Raw genomic sequence first — 14,438 nt, forward strand, 5'->3', positions numbered from 1 at the left:
ATATCAACCGATTTTGACAGAGAAACATGTGGGAAAAACTGACGGTTCGACCGGTGTGATTAGCTTTCTAATTTATTTCTAGGATTCAAGTAGGAAGTGAGGGTCAGGCAGGGGATAGATGCAGCCAGTGGAGAGAGGGATGTTGTAGGAGGAAGAGGAGGAGGAGGAGGAGGAGGAGAGCAGCCAACATGCCGCTGTGGGAGAACCAGCGATGGCAGGAGCAACAGGTGAGACTGACAAAACCCTCAGCAGTTGTTTGCTCAAAATGTAGTTGCTATGAGGAGCACAGACTGAGGAAAATGAGCAAAATGTGAATTTGTTCCACTAAAATTTCAGCTACGGTGGCCCTGAGAGTTCAAACCACATGCAAATACATGCATTTCCTCTAGTTGCAGTGCATTGAGCCCTCAGGGCCACCATACCCACCTTTGTTAACACCACACAGTTATCAGACTCTTGTTGATGACTCAATCTATCGCGTCGTTTTAATGCTGTTGCTTTGTTTTATCCTGTCTGTAATCTATAATCTATTAACTGTGTTATCTTATCCTGACTGTGTAGTGTACTGTTATTTGTATTTTATTCATTGTACTGTTTTTATTCTATGTAGTGTACTGTCTGCTGTATTTTATGTATTCATTTATTTATTAGGGATTGAGGTTGGACATTTACAGGAAATTTAACAGATTTCCCTCAGTTATAATCCGGCATATTTACAACAGTATTTTTTTTTTTTTTTTTACTATTGTTCATCAATATGCACTGTCCCTATCCAAATAAAGTTTTATTATACTGTAATCTGTACTCATCATTCTTATGAGTGTGCTTTGTCCTGATGATGATTAACATGCATCTTCTTTATCAAATAAATTCTATAAATGATTAAATACATACATGATAAAATTGTGCTGACTCTCAGTTTTAATTTCCTTTTTCTTATCCAGCAGCCTCATCTAGCAGAATACTGTGTTTGCTCACCATCTGGTCCATCTGTAGTGCGTGACATCTCCAAGCAATCGATAAGGGACGCTCCTCTGGGTGGTCAATGATTACATAAGACTTGCTTGTGTAGTATAAGGATGAAGAGACTGTGCAACACTCCCCCATAACAAAAATAATGAAAGATCTGCTGACAAGGTTTAACAATATACGGTTCTGTATGTTCTGGTTTCCAAAAGGGAAATGAATGTTTTTTTTGACTCCTGATGGATTATTCGTTTTATCTGTACGGCTGAAAAGTCTTTATTAAAATCATCTTTACTTCCAATAAAAAGGTTCATAAAGTTAAGAGAAGGACAGGAACTCTCCTCTGCCTTCCTCTTCCTCTCTCTCTCTCTCTCTCTCACACACACAGCTGACGTATCTGTGACGATTGAACACAACGTGCCCCAACGTCAGCAGTGCACCCAAAAAAATCTCACCTCTTTAGTTATTTATAAAGCCTTTTTTTGGTCCCCAGAGTTAAAATAAAATAATATAAAAAAAAGGGGGTTGTGGTAGAGAGGGGGTGTGCAGGCAAAAAAAAAAAAAAAAGGAGGGGAAGAGTGGCCATGGAGGAGGGAGAAGTGAACAAGAGGAAGGCAGGCTCATTCTCATCCATCTCTTCCTCTCCTCTATTATTCATCAGCCTCTTCTCATCCCTCGTACAGCATGCTGATGGAGGATAAAATAGGCCACAGAGGGATCGGCTGGTGCTCGCACACTGACTGATGTCTTGCCTGACACACTGTGCACTCATCCCCTCCTACTTCCCCCGTATCACTCGCTCCTCTTCCTTTCCCCTTTTACTTCCCCTTACTGCTGATACCACCACCGTCGTGCCTGCCATCCCATCTTCCTCACCTGCTCTCTTCTCTCTCTCTCTCCCTCTCTGTGTGACTCTCCATCCTCTCACATCCCTCCCATCTTTTGATGATTCCTGACTTCTTTCATTCCTCTGCTCAGCTCAATGTCTCTCTCTCTCTCTTTCTCTCCTCCCAGGCTCCTTTCGTTCTCGTTGTAGAGGAGTGAAACTCAGACAAAGGGAAATGTGTTGCCGCTTTCTATCTGCATCATATCTGTGGATCTCACGACAGGAGGGAGAGAAGGATCCAGTGAGTGAAATAAATAAAAAAGAGGAAGCAGGAATCAGAGGAAAGAAGAAGAAAGACTTGTGTTTTTATGAGCTGTACCATTCGTACTTTTCCAGTAGCTTCACTCAAGCCTCCAATAAAAAGCTGTTTCTAATTAACATACCTGGTTCCTTCATTTTATTTGCATCACCCCTTAATATTTGCAAGTTTGCAAAGTAGTCGAATATCACTCTCCACCCGTGCGACTGGCTGCACTAACAAAGACGTCCACTAGATGGGGACAAATCCTATTTAGAAAAGCATGTATATGTTGCACAGTATGGGTGATTGAATTTTATTTATATAGATGGGATTTGCCCAAGTTTTCTGAAATATCCACATGATTTGGTACAAAAAGCATATCTATTATGTTATCAGGTCATGTGACATGTCATTTCAACATGTTTTACCCTCAATGGGCTTTAAGGCTGCATTAATAAATCCTTAATGGAGAGTTTTAGTGTCTTTTAATGTAATGTTTTGCTTCCATCTCACTGCTCTCACCAATATCTGCTATGTGAGAGTTGTAGCCACGGCTTGCTAACAAGACTAGATCAAACCCCAGTATATAGCTGGGCCATGTATGATTCAAACAGCCAGGAGAGTTGTTGTTGGGTTGTTTTTTTTAAAGTCTCTGGATCTATGATCACTCAACTCTATCATTCATCAGTCAAAGACATTCACAATTATCATATATCAGCAATATAATTTTGTCAATTCCCAGTCGATGAATAGTTGTTATCACGTTATTTTATTGAAAATGAAAACCGTTGATGTTGAAAAACTGTAATAACACATTTAATGTATAGATATACCTACACATTAACATTAACAATACTTAGAGATGTTAAATTTCATTTTGATGAGATGGAGGATTGTAAAATGTTTGTTGTTTTGTTTTGAAATTTCACTTTGCACCTTGCACAATTATTTGTAGCGATGTTACAAAAACAAAATATTTGTTTATACACACACACACACACACACTCACACAACAGTTTGGCATGTCCCACTACTGGTCTTCATAGAAGACTTTAGCCATGGCGAGAGCGACCTTGGCGACCTTTTTGTCCTTGGCGTCAGAGCCCATGTTCGCTCGTGCCAGTCCGGTCCAGTACTGCTCCGTCCGGGTCTGGTAATCCGTCACGCTCTCCCCCTCCTTCACCGGCGGGTGGTCTTCTTCATCTGGAAACACACAGTCAGAGAGGTTAAAGGTGCTTGTTCAAAATATCATGGTGAACATTTACTGAGGAGGACAGCTGCAATCCAGCTGTTTTTTTTGTTTTTTTTGCCAAATCTGATGGCAAAGAGGGCGTTGAGTAGAAGCTGCCAGGGACTCGTTTGTTTACAAAAATCTGATTATATGTGTTATAATGCTGCAAACATCTGTGAGAGCAACACAGACATACGGCTACAAATGATGGTAATATGACCAACGGACTGCAGAGATAACCTGTCGCAAGTTTGTCGCAGAAAATGACAATTTAAGGAGTTAAAGTCAAGATTATAGCTCAACCAACATCTGATCTCATGAGTTCAAACATCTGATTATAGTATTTTAGGCAAATATTCATTTTCAACATGCCAACAACCACGTTTTAATCACAATTAGTTATAAAATAATCGTACATGTTCAAATGTCTATTGATAGGGACAAAGATGCTGCTTTATATGGAGGTAAATTTGTGTCTTTATTATTCAATCAAAAGAAAAAAGATATTTTAAATCAAAACAAATTTCACTTCAATCAAAAAAAAAAACCTTTTCGATCAAAAAAAAAAGTGTTTGAATGCAAAAAAAATATTTGAGACCCAAAAAATTGCATTTAAACCCTTTTTTTCTTTGATTGAAGTGAAGTTTGTTTTGATTGAAAATATCTTTTTTGTTTAAATCAACTTTTCTTTTTACTGAATAATAAAGACACAAATGTACCTCCGTACTCTATGCAAATGTGACTTGATGGCGCCATCCGAGTGGAAACCATTCACAGAGATGGTTTAGTTTGTGACTGTAGCTGATTCAAACTACAGGTCAGACAAAAGGTCAATGTAGCGATAATAAAAAAATAATAGTGTTATGTTACTATTTCTATTATGTGTGGGGATAAATGTGTGCATTTTGAACCCATCTCTCCTGGGATTCATTCATATTGTTGTGTTGAATTGTTTCTATGGAACGTGACAGAAGCAGAGACAGAAGACATGAGGCCTGAGGGAGCGCGTGCCGACTGCTTCACCTCCACACAGCTGGGCTATTGTGGAGTGAAGTGGCTGTGAATGTTTAATGTTGAGCGAATCCTAATCTGGATCAGTGCTTGTTGCTCATTATAAATCACATGAAAAGGAAGAAAGATGAGTGCAAAGACAAAAAAAAAAGAAAAAGAGGCAGAATTAATCCCCTTGCCTTCATCCTCCTCGCTCTCCTCTTCAGACTCCTCCTCCTCTTCCTCCTCCTCCCCTCCTCCTGGTCCTTTCGCCTCCTCCTCCTCCTCCTCTTCATCATCATCCTCTGACTCAGACTCTTCCAGCCACTCCTGTGTCTCTGTGGTGAAAGAATTATAAATCCAAATGAAACCTCACACCCACCTCTCTCTCCTCTCCTCTCCTCTCGTCCTCACTCTTAACTCCTCAGACACAACAACACATCCGTCGCTGAGGCGACAACGATTCAATCTGAGATCATCTTTTGTCACTTCGCTGTCTGACTCACTCGGATCCATCTCAACCAGAGTCTCCCACCGGTCCATCTTGTGGAGGTCCAGACAGTAGAAGTCGTTCAGGGTGAACTGCCGGTCCCCGACCTCGAACATGCCCCCGTACAGGTAAAGTTTGCCCTGACGCGCTGTGGCCATGGCGCTGGACCTCGGGCAGGGTTCAACCAGGGGAGCGGAGGCTGTTGAGATAAATAATGAAATAATGAATAAAAAATGACCTACATGTGAGAGATCTGTGAATTTTTAAGGGATAGTTCAACATTTTTGGCAAATTGGCCCATTGCCATAATCCCTATGGTCATAGCAGTAGGTTCGTTACCTTTAATTGTCGGTGCAAGTTATTTTTAGAACGGCAGAGCAGAGCTGCGAGCTGCTCAGAGCTACGCTACGGAGGCTAATGGGATTTCTTGGTTTCCCTCATCAAACTCATCAAATACACAATCCAACAACTCCAAAACGCTCTGGTGGACAAGTTGCGACCTGCACATTCACCACGCTATGAGATAATAACAGAACTTTACGAGACAGAGTTGATTTCGAGGCAAATGCAGAGACTGCTTGCTGACACGTTCCCCCGACGGGCAGTGCATCAGCAGACTCTGCATTTACCTCAAAAACAACTCTGTCTCATAAAGTTCAGTTATCATCTCATAGAGTGGTGAATGTGCAGGTCACAACTTGTCCACCAGAGCGTTGTGGAGTTGTTGGATTGTGTATTTGATGAGTTTGATGAGGGAAACCAAGAAATCCCATGAGCCTCCGTAGCGTAGCTCTGAGCAGCTCACGGCTCTGCTCCGCTGTTCTAAAAACAGCTTGCACCGACAATTAAAGGTAACGAACCTACTGCTATGACTATAGGGATTATGGCAATGGGCCCATTTGCCAAAATGCTGAACTATCCCTTTAAATGGTTTAAGTATTCATGTGTGTGTGTGTCAACTTGCCATCCTCCTCCTCCTCCTCCTCTTCCTCCTCCTCTTCCTCCCCCTGAGCTCCAGGGATCACTTCCTTAATGGTCATCACCGTGCCGTCCTCGGTGACGATCTCCTTGACGACCTCGGTGGGTCCTTGAGGCGCCGCCCCCTCCCCCGCGTCCTCCTCCTTCTCCGCTCCATCCCCCTCCGCTCCGCCCTTCTTCCCCCTTCGTCGTTTCTTCTTCTCCGTCTTGTTCCCCTGATCGGGAAACAAACGATAAATAACCACGGACAGATGTTGGAGCCGTTTTGGCAGCACTTCACATTGTAATGATTTGGTCACGCGCCAGAGACGCCGGTCGGAACAAATGTAGGTGAATAGGTATTGTCAAGTGGAAGTGAGGTGGATGGATGAATGGAGCGATTATCAGATGACGGATGCAGCCTGTTCTGCTGAAGCCAAAAAGCAAAGAGTTTGTATTTTTGATAAGATGTAATTGATAAAATGTCTAAATCCACGAGCTGGCAGGATCGGATTCCACTGGCAAGAAAAAGCAAAGCACCGCTCCAACCTGAATGAATCTCATCAGGTTCAGTTTGACAAAGAATTGTAAAGTGGAAATAACAGTGAAAAATACAGCTCTGGAGAAAAATTAAAGAGACCACTCCCAAAATGATCAGTTTCTCTGGTTTTACTATTTATAGGTATGTGTTTGAGTAAAATTAAATTTGAAAAAAATTGTTTTATTCTATCAACTACTGACAACATTTCTCCCAAAATTGAAATAAAAATATTGTCATTTAGAGCTTTTATTGGCTGAAAATGACTAAACTAGTCTAAATAACAAAAAATATCAAGTCTTTTCAGACCTTGAATAATAATAATGCAAAGAAAACATGTTCATATTTATTCCTAAACAACACAGCAAGAATATTTTAACTCAGGAAGAGTTTATAAATCAGTTTTTGTGGGATAATGTCGATGTTTAATCCCAGCAGTGGTTTTTATAATCTTCCTATAAAACCAGATGTGGTTCAGGTGATGACCTCATCAGTGTCTCAGTAAGTAGAATGAGTTGTGTTTGTGTTGGTGTTTAAAAAAGAAAAGAAAATAATGACTGTCATACATGTAGAGATGCTTTTTAAGAAACATTTGTGAAAGTGGTCTCTTATTTTTTTCCAGAGCTGTATATACAGTAATTGACAGTGTTTGATCCAAAGCATCGGCGCAGAAGATCCACTGATTCATTTTGCAACTTGTAAGCATAAGAAGACAAACACGGGCAACAGAAATTAAGATGAATCTGCACAGAGCCACAGACAGCGTTCGTGTGCGACAGATGTGATGATGTGTGAACTGCGGCTGGTGTGTGCGTGACTTCGCTGCCTGACTCTCACCCTGAGCAGCCCCGGGAACCAGCGGTTCTTCACCGTGTCGTACAGATACACGTCGTTGTAGAAGTCGCCCTCCAACGTCTCCTCCTCCTCTTCGTCACAGACGCCGCCGAACAGCACCGCCCGCCCCGCCGGGCCCACCGCCAGGGAGAAACCGGAGCGCGGAGGCGGCTTGCTACCGGAGGGACTCACCCTCGACCACGACCACTTCTCTGCAGGACGGAGAAAGAGACACGTAGGTCACACACAAAAACACATAAATGAAAACCAGAAGGAGAGAAGCTGAATGTCATTTTTGTTTTTAATACCTTGGCCGTCTTTTCCGTCTCGCTTCAGAAGAAACATGTCAGAGTGGATGGTCCCCTTGTCTACGTCCCTCTTGACCCTCTAAATAAACGTATGCACATCACATTATCAGTGATAGAACTCCAAAACATGCACATCCGACATTTTGTGACCTTATTTAATTAATATCTGATGATTTCCCTTGAACCCTGGCATTGTTTTCTTTTTTCTTTTTTTGGATAATGGCTTTGAACCCCTGTTTGTTTTCTTATTTCTTTGATGTGTTGATGATGTGCTCTGGTCCCGTATTGTTTTGCATGACACAATAATAAAAGTCATTCATTAATTTATTCATTCACATTATGAAAAGTAGGGGTGTAACAGTATTTGAATTCATCCCGTGCCGTCAGGGTATGGGGGGTCACGGTTCAGTGCACACAGTCACACGACGAATACGTCTGAGTGAATATTTGAATTTGAATGAATAAGGAAAAAGACAAGTTGTGTGCAACAACTTATCCCGCTGCTTTTAAGCCTCTTGACATGAACACAGACAGAACCAAAAACACCAGCAAAGAAACTGGCATCTAGTCTAAATTAACTGTGTAAACCAACATTGATGTTCGTCTCTTGTTTTTTTTTATATATACAATATGTATAATAGTTGCCAGTTGCACTTGTTTTTGTCAAGTGCAAGTTTTTTTTCTCTAGAATTAATGAATGGTATTATAACACTCCTAATGCACTTGTTTTATTTGTAATTCTTTTTTTTTTAAACTTTTATAACAGAAGATTATTTTTAGTTTTACATTCAATTAGTACACTCACCACTTTGGAGTATCCCCCGTAGATGATGACACCCATGCCGTCGGGCGTGGAGGTCATCTGACAAGCCGAGCGCGGGCAGGGTCCAGAGCCTGACGGAGCGAGGCGAGACCAGGTGAAGGTGTCCAGGGAGAAGGAGTAGACATCGTTGTAATAGATAAAGTCCCTGAGGAGGTCAGAGGAGAGAGATGAGTGGAAACCTTGCAAAAAAAAAGTAGAAAACCGGCTGCAGGAAGACGAAGAACCAAAAAGATCTTCAAGCTCCATGAAGCAATTTCACGCATGAATGACAAGAGCTTAATAACAACAACACCAGTGTACCACTACACTGCACACAGAATATTTCATCCATCTTCTCATGCAGATCTGCTGCAATACTTTATACTGTACCGACTGATGCCAAGAGGATGAAACAGACCAGAAATCAAACACGGGTGAGTGAACTGGTTGCTGCTGCTTTTCCTGTGGTAATGGGTTTTTAGCTGGTGTTGTTGTTTTGGGGGGGGGGGGGTCACTTTGGGATAGAACTCCAAAACATGCACACCTGACTTTTTGTGGCCTTATGAAGTTATTTATTGACACACCCAGCGGACACAGAGCAGCACGAGCACTCGTTTAGAGTCACGTCTTTGTTCTCTGATGAATTTAGGCTGTTGTTGTTTCTAGTCTACTGTGGATTAATCATCTGCAAATAGATGATGCTGCTGCTGCTGCTGCTGCTGCTGCTGCTGCTGCTGCTGCTGCTGCTGCTGGAGGTGAGGGAGGTGGCAGTAGTGACAGACAGTACACCAAAAAGTGAAAGTTGTGTAACACAAAACCCAAACGACACACTTAAAGACACTGAAACACTTCATAACACTGAGAGGAGCTGCAGAGTCGGGTTAGAGTTCAAGTTATGTGTCGTTTTTTTATACTGCCATTAAGCATCACCTCAGTAAAATAAGGAGCACAGATGAAACTACAATCATACTTACATACATTGTAATTCTGATATGTTTGTTTGCTTTTTATATAAATTGACCTAGGGGTTATATGAAAGGTGCCTAAAATTAAATCTATTATTATTAGTGCTACTTTAAGACCGTGATGGTGTAACCATAGATGTTACCTGCCTACTATCATCACCATTAAATAGACTATAATTCATTATTATTATCATTATTAATCAGTGATTATTCCACCTACCTCGTGCTCTCATGGAAACCTCCAAACACCAGCAGCTGTCTCTTGCTGAGGACCATCCTGTGGCCGCTGCGACCCGACGGACCACCAGGCGCCCTGGAGAAACACAACAGTCATTTATAAACACAAAAAAAAGTGTCTAAAATCTGTAGGAAACACCTCAACCTATGGGACTAGTTGTGTGCAATTCTTTAACATGTCCTAGTACATTTATTTCTTATATAATATTTAACAAACAGTAGTTTTATAGTCCATAAATTTGTGCATTAAATCCACTGACCGTTACTTCCATTTCTCCAGCGTCTCATTTATTGTTACATGTGTTTTTATGTCCCCGTGCACTCACTTGATATTCTCCCAGGTGTTTGTCGCCAGGTGGAGCACCCAGAGGTCCTTGTAGTGGTAGAACTGTTCCCCATTTGGAGAGGCAAACTCTCCCCCAAACACCCAGAGCTGGCCCCCGCCCTGGGGAACTACCACCGCCTGAGGGGAGGGAGGGAGACAAAGGGGAAGAAGAGGAGTGTATAAACAGAGAGAGATAAGGAGCTCTTGATGTCCTCAGATTTAATTGGCTTTCTAGCAACAGGCCATCAGCCATGATGACATTGCTGATATGCTTTAGTTTCCCCAGATCTGTTTACAGCAGACTGCCCCCTTGTGGCGCAAATGGAGACTCACATTGATCAAGTTTACATTCATAAAAGACTCCCAGTCAAAATGTGACCCTCAGCTATGAATGAAATGCTCTCAAATAGGTGGAAATGTGGGATTTGATGGCAGCTGGGCTCTAAATAAAAGAGCAATATACTTCTCAGAGATCTTATTTCTTTTCTTTTTTATTCATTAGTTTATTTAGCATGGACAGTGCAGTGCACATCAATAAACATTGCTGTGAGTTAGCCATTTGTCCTCGGTGTCAATAATCAAAAAACTCAAAATATCAAAACTGTTGTTGTCCAGGCAAAAAATGAAAGTTTCTTGGGTTTACTCTCCATTGGCAAACAAACAAACAAAGAACAATGGCCCTTTGCCACCTCTCTTGCCCTGCTAAAAAACCATCTGCCCTCCCAGGTGCCTAGCTCACCTGTGTCTGCCAACCCCTATATGTAAACTCACCCAGTGCGCTCCAGCTACCCAGTACCTTCAAAATAAAAGCATGGTTAAGTACTAAAATAAACTTAATCAATACTAAATATCATAAACAAACTAAAGGTGTATTTCCCAAAACTAAACCAAAATAAATAACTAAATAATAAGTGATTAAATAATACAAAAAGTAACAAATAGCTCCGACAAGGCTATTTTTCATCTGTAGTCCCTGGACAGATGTTAAAATGTCATCCTAAAACAGAATATAAGAGTAAAGGAGGTACATGCAAACAATAAAATGAGATTAAAATGTTAATAAAATATAGACAAGGACAACGTACAGTAGACAACAAAGATCATTAAACACCCAACAGTCGTGCAGAGCAAGAACACAGACATGAAAAGCGTGGACAATATATACAAAACAGACTGACTCAATAAAAGCAGAGCATGCAGGTACATGGACATGGAGGAGGTCTGGTGACAGCAGGCAAAAGCAGACGGCAGAGGAAGTTCAGCACAGACAAACAGTTTTTTGGCCAGTGGGAAAGGGGTATAAGATGAGTTTTAATTAATCATTTCTTTAGCTGAAGTATGTGTCCAGCTCTCTCATATTGAGCTGATATATTACCAATAGAAACCTGAGGATCCACTTATAACAGACTTACCTGGTGAGAGCAGCGTGGGGGAGGAGGGTTGGGGATTTCTGACTTAACCCAGCTGTTCTTCTTGATGTTGTAGAAGAACAAATCGTTGTACAGATAAGTCTGCAAAAGGAGCAGCAACAGGTTTTTACATAGGAAATTAGTATTCAGGGAAGCATGATAACAAAACTGGGGAAGAAGGAAACAAATATATCAAAGCTCATGAGCTCTACTTCATAGTGCTGGTGTGTTAATTAGAGATCATTTACAGTAGGAATAAAGACTGCTTTCATCTATAACAGCTGTTGTTATAACTGCTTAATGCCTGAACAGACATATTAGGAAAGTCTGCATCATAAGTGAAAAGATTTTTATCTCACAAATGTAGAGGAGCATGTATTTTTTTATAACAACCTTCCTTCCGTTGAAGAATTCTCCTCCGAACAGGATGAGTTCATCTTTCTCAGGATGAGCAGAGAGAGACGCGCTCAATCTGAAAAGAATGAAGTGACATCAGTGATGATGGTACGATGTGCAAAAATGACCACATTGAGATTATATGGGCAGATATCGTGATATGTTATAACAGTTGGAGTCTTCATTATGCTTTTTATTTTTCATTTAAAATGATATGAAATAGATGATAGGTGAAAAATAGGTGATTTATGGTGTTTATAATACACAAAAATGTTGTAATGCGATATTGATTACAAAAAAAGTACATCCTCCAACAAGGACTTATGAATAACGTCACAGTACAGTCTGCTTTATTAATGCCCATGGCTAAAGGGAATGTCAGTGTGTTGGCCAATTGGTCAGGATTGAAATATGCAGACTGGTTGCTTTAACACCAATTTATCTTGATGAGTTTAGTCATCTTTAGTGATTTAGTGACTTTTCATCTTGCATCATTAAGACTTATTCATGGTTTAAAGTAAACTAGGTGGATTACTATTACATTTTTTGCACAATTTTTTTCCAGCGTCCAGTCAGGATCCACCTCCGGGTTGGATTTTTCCATCATCCATTGCACTGCATCATTTGCGACTGACGCTTCAGTGGTCAACTGGTTTTGTAAAACATGTCAGAGTGTCATCTAAAGTATTGTACAGTATATTTCGAAACGGCTACGTCTCACAGGATCAGACACAACTCTGAATATTATGCATTATTTATCTAAATGTTAAATCTTTATAATCTTCCAAACTGAATTTGAGAATAATGCTGTTTTAACTATTAATAACTGTGATGGTCATTGCTGTGAGAAACACACTTTCCAAACAAGGTCAATGAAGCAAAAAGTTTGTCAAGCAGCAGCAGTGTTTCACCTCGGTGATGGAGGTGGACATGATGCCTCCACAACCTGGGTCTTCTTTGCATCCAGATTTTGAAACTCTGCAATTAGAGCCTCCAGGTCTTCCTAGATGCAAAGAAAGAAAGAAAGAAAGAAAGAAAGTTACAGATGAATCTCAATGAACACTTTTAGCAAACACTGTGGTGAACAATTGATGCTAGCAACCAGCTCGCACAATCATTTTCAATAATTTACCGGCCGTTTATGGATAATAACAAACGATAAACTTGATTTTAACATTATAACTTGTAATTAAATAAAATTAGACACAGTTATAAATAGTTAGTCCATGTTAAACCTGTTACCTCCTCTCGTTTTGACCTCTTTGAAACCTTTTTCTCCATTTTAGCGGCCGTCTTCTCCGCTCCCTTCACCTTCTTCTCTTTCTTGCCTTTCTTGCCCATTTCGGTTTATTGTTGTTTTGTTTTTATTTGTGAAGTTTTCCGTTATTTGTGTGAATTGTGTGCCGCGTGGACGTCCAAACAAACTCGCATGGCAGTACTTTTACACTGACAAGGGAGGAGGGATTTACTTCCGGCAACAAACTCGACGTAAGAGAGCAGTGCGGAAATAAAGCAGCGCCCCCTAGAGACCCGGATGTTGCTTAGCACAGGCAAAGACGGTTTACAGTAATATGATGCAGGTCATTTTCTTACTGCAAATGTGACTATTGTAATAATATGTCCTACTTGTATTGTAGGATTTATTGAATAGATAAGCACACAGTATATGTGTCTTTATTCATTATATTTCTTTTGGCCACTGAATTGTAATAATGTCGACTCTTCCTGGGGTGTCCCTAACAGAGACAACACTTCAACAGATACACCACGACACATACATGTACATACTCACTCGCGACATAACTGACTCAAAGCCTAATCTCATACACCTCTGATTATTTAACTATTTAATAAATAAGTAAATAAAACTATCCACAATCCAATGAGTCACAAAGAAATAAAAGGTTAATAAAAATAGATACTGTAAGTGGGATTCTCCTGCATTCATTCTCATTTCATAAAACCTAAGAAAAAAGTCATAAGATATAGGCTTTAGACATATACAGTAAACATACTCAAAATATAAAGAAGTGCCCTTTCGTTCAGTTGATGCTGTTTGAAGGTGCTGAGCTTGGTGGCATTTTATCATGTGAGGTGTCTCTATTATTCTGTCTCCCTCATTCATTAAACAAATGGATAGCCTAAATAAAAACACATTTTATAGTCAAACACCACATGTAACAATGACTTACTGTACAACACTGAAATCAAGGGACAGATTGACAGTGTTATGTGTTATATACGGAAATAAGTTGCCATTAAATCACTTTGAAACTAACAAACAATCAAAAAATTAATAAATTATGTAAAACAATAAAAGTGTAGCAGTGATTGAGTGATCTTAGAAAGAAGGCCTATACACTACATATCCCCATGTGCATTGCGTAAGCTGAAGTGTTGAATGTGTTTAAATACACGTGTGCATTTATCTTCAGTGTGTGTGGAATGTCACAGAGAGAAACCGACAGGTACTAATGAGCAATAAAGTATAGATGCCCTGTACGCACACACATAGAAACAGCAGCAGCAGCAGTGACTCATTCTTTTTATTATGGTTTGTTATGTAAGAAATATTTAGTTTTCTTAACTAAATTGAATTTTAAAGAGTCATTTTTTAGTCTTTTTATTTCTAAAGACAATTTCAGCACATTTTAATAATGGATGACAGTTCCCATAATGACCAAGAGAGGGCAGGTGTGTGTTTCTCTGAACCCAGTCATTCAAAAACCTTCACACATAACTTATTGCTTTACAATAACACAACAACTTCCAGCTGACCTTTGAAGCGCTTTAGTAATTAGAGGATCGGAAATATTTTAGCACCTGACACTGGGAAGAAGATAAAATGTCCCACCAAGATGAC

The 14,438-nt window shown here is 40.3% G+C and overlaps 1 protein-coding gene across 1 annotated transcript; it reads right to left on the reverse strand.

The window, feature by feature from the left end:
- Nucleotides 1-2,845: 2,845 nt before the first annotated feature.
- klhdc4 (kelch domain containing 4) lies at nt 2,846-13,026 on the reverse strand. The gene is made up of 14 exons (XM_085779903.1): nt 12,818-13,026; nt 12,487-12,578; nt 11,573-11,651; nt 11,183-11,281; nt 9,772-9,908; nt 9,429-9,521; nt 8,247-8,409; nt 7,442-7,520; nt 7,137-7,345; nt 5,765-5,997; nt 5,721-5,725; nt 4,821-5,003; nt 4,515-4,652; nt 2,846-3,296 (listed from the first exon to the last, which is right to left on the reverse strand). Exons 1-14 carry the CDS (start codon nt 12,914-12,916, stop codon nt 3,124-3,126), a joined length of 1,782 nt encoding a protein of 593 aa, XP_085636029.1. The 5' UTR covers nt 12,917-13,026; the 3' UTR covers nt 2,846-3,123.
- Between the last annotated feature and the right edge of the window lie 1,412 nt (nt 13,027-14,438).

Source organism: Trachurus japonicus, chromosome 6 (assembly GCF_045865225.1).
Source record: "Trachurus japonicus isolate A0001 chromosome 6, Traja_1.0".
Lineage (NCBI taxonomy): Eukaryota > Metazoa > Chordata > Actinopteri > Carangiformes > Carangidae > Trachurus > Trachurus japonicus.

Bases quoted from the DNA above. Each gene is read 5' to 3' on its own strand.
- klhdc4 (XM_085779903.1), bottom strand. From the start codon at position 12,916: ATGGGCAAGAAAGGCAAGAAAGAGAAGAAGGTGAAGGGAGCGGAGAAG. The intron at 7,521-8,246 runs GTGAGTGTACTA...ACGTTTATTTAG, and splicing joins ACGGGGGATACTCCAAAGTG to AGGGTCAAGAGGGACGTAGA. The intron at 7,346-7,441 runs GTATTAAAAACA...TCCGTCCTGCAG, and splicing joins AGACGGAAAAGACGGCCAAG to AGAAGTGGTCGTGGTCGAGG.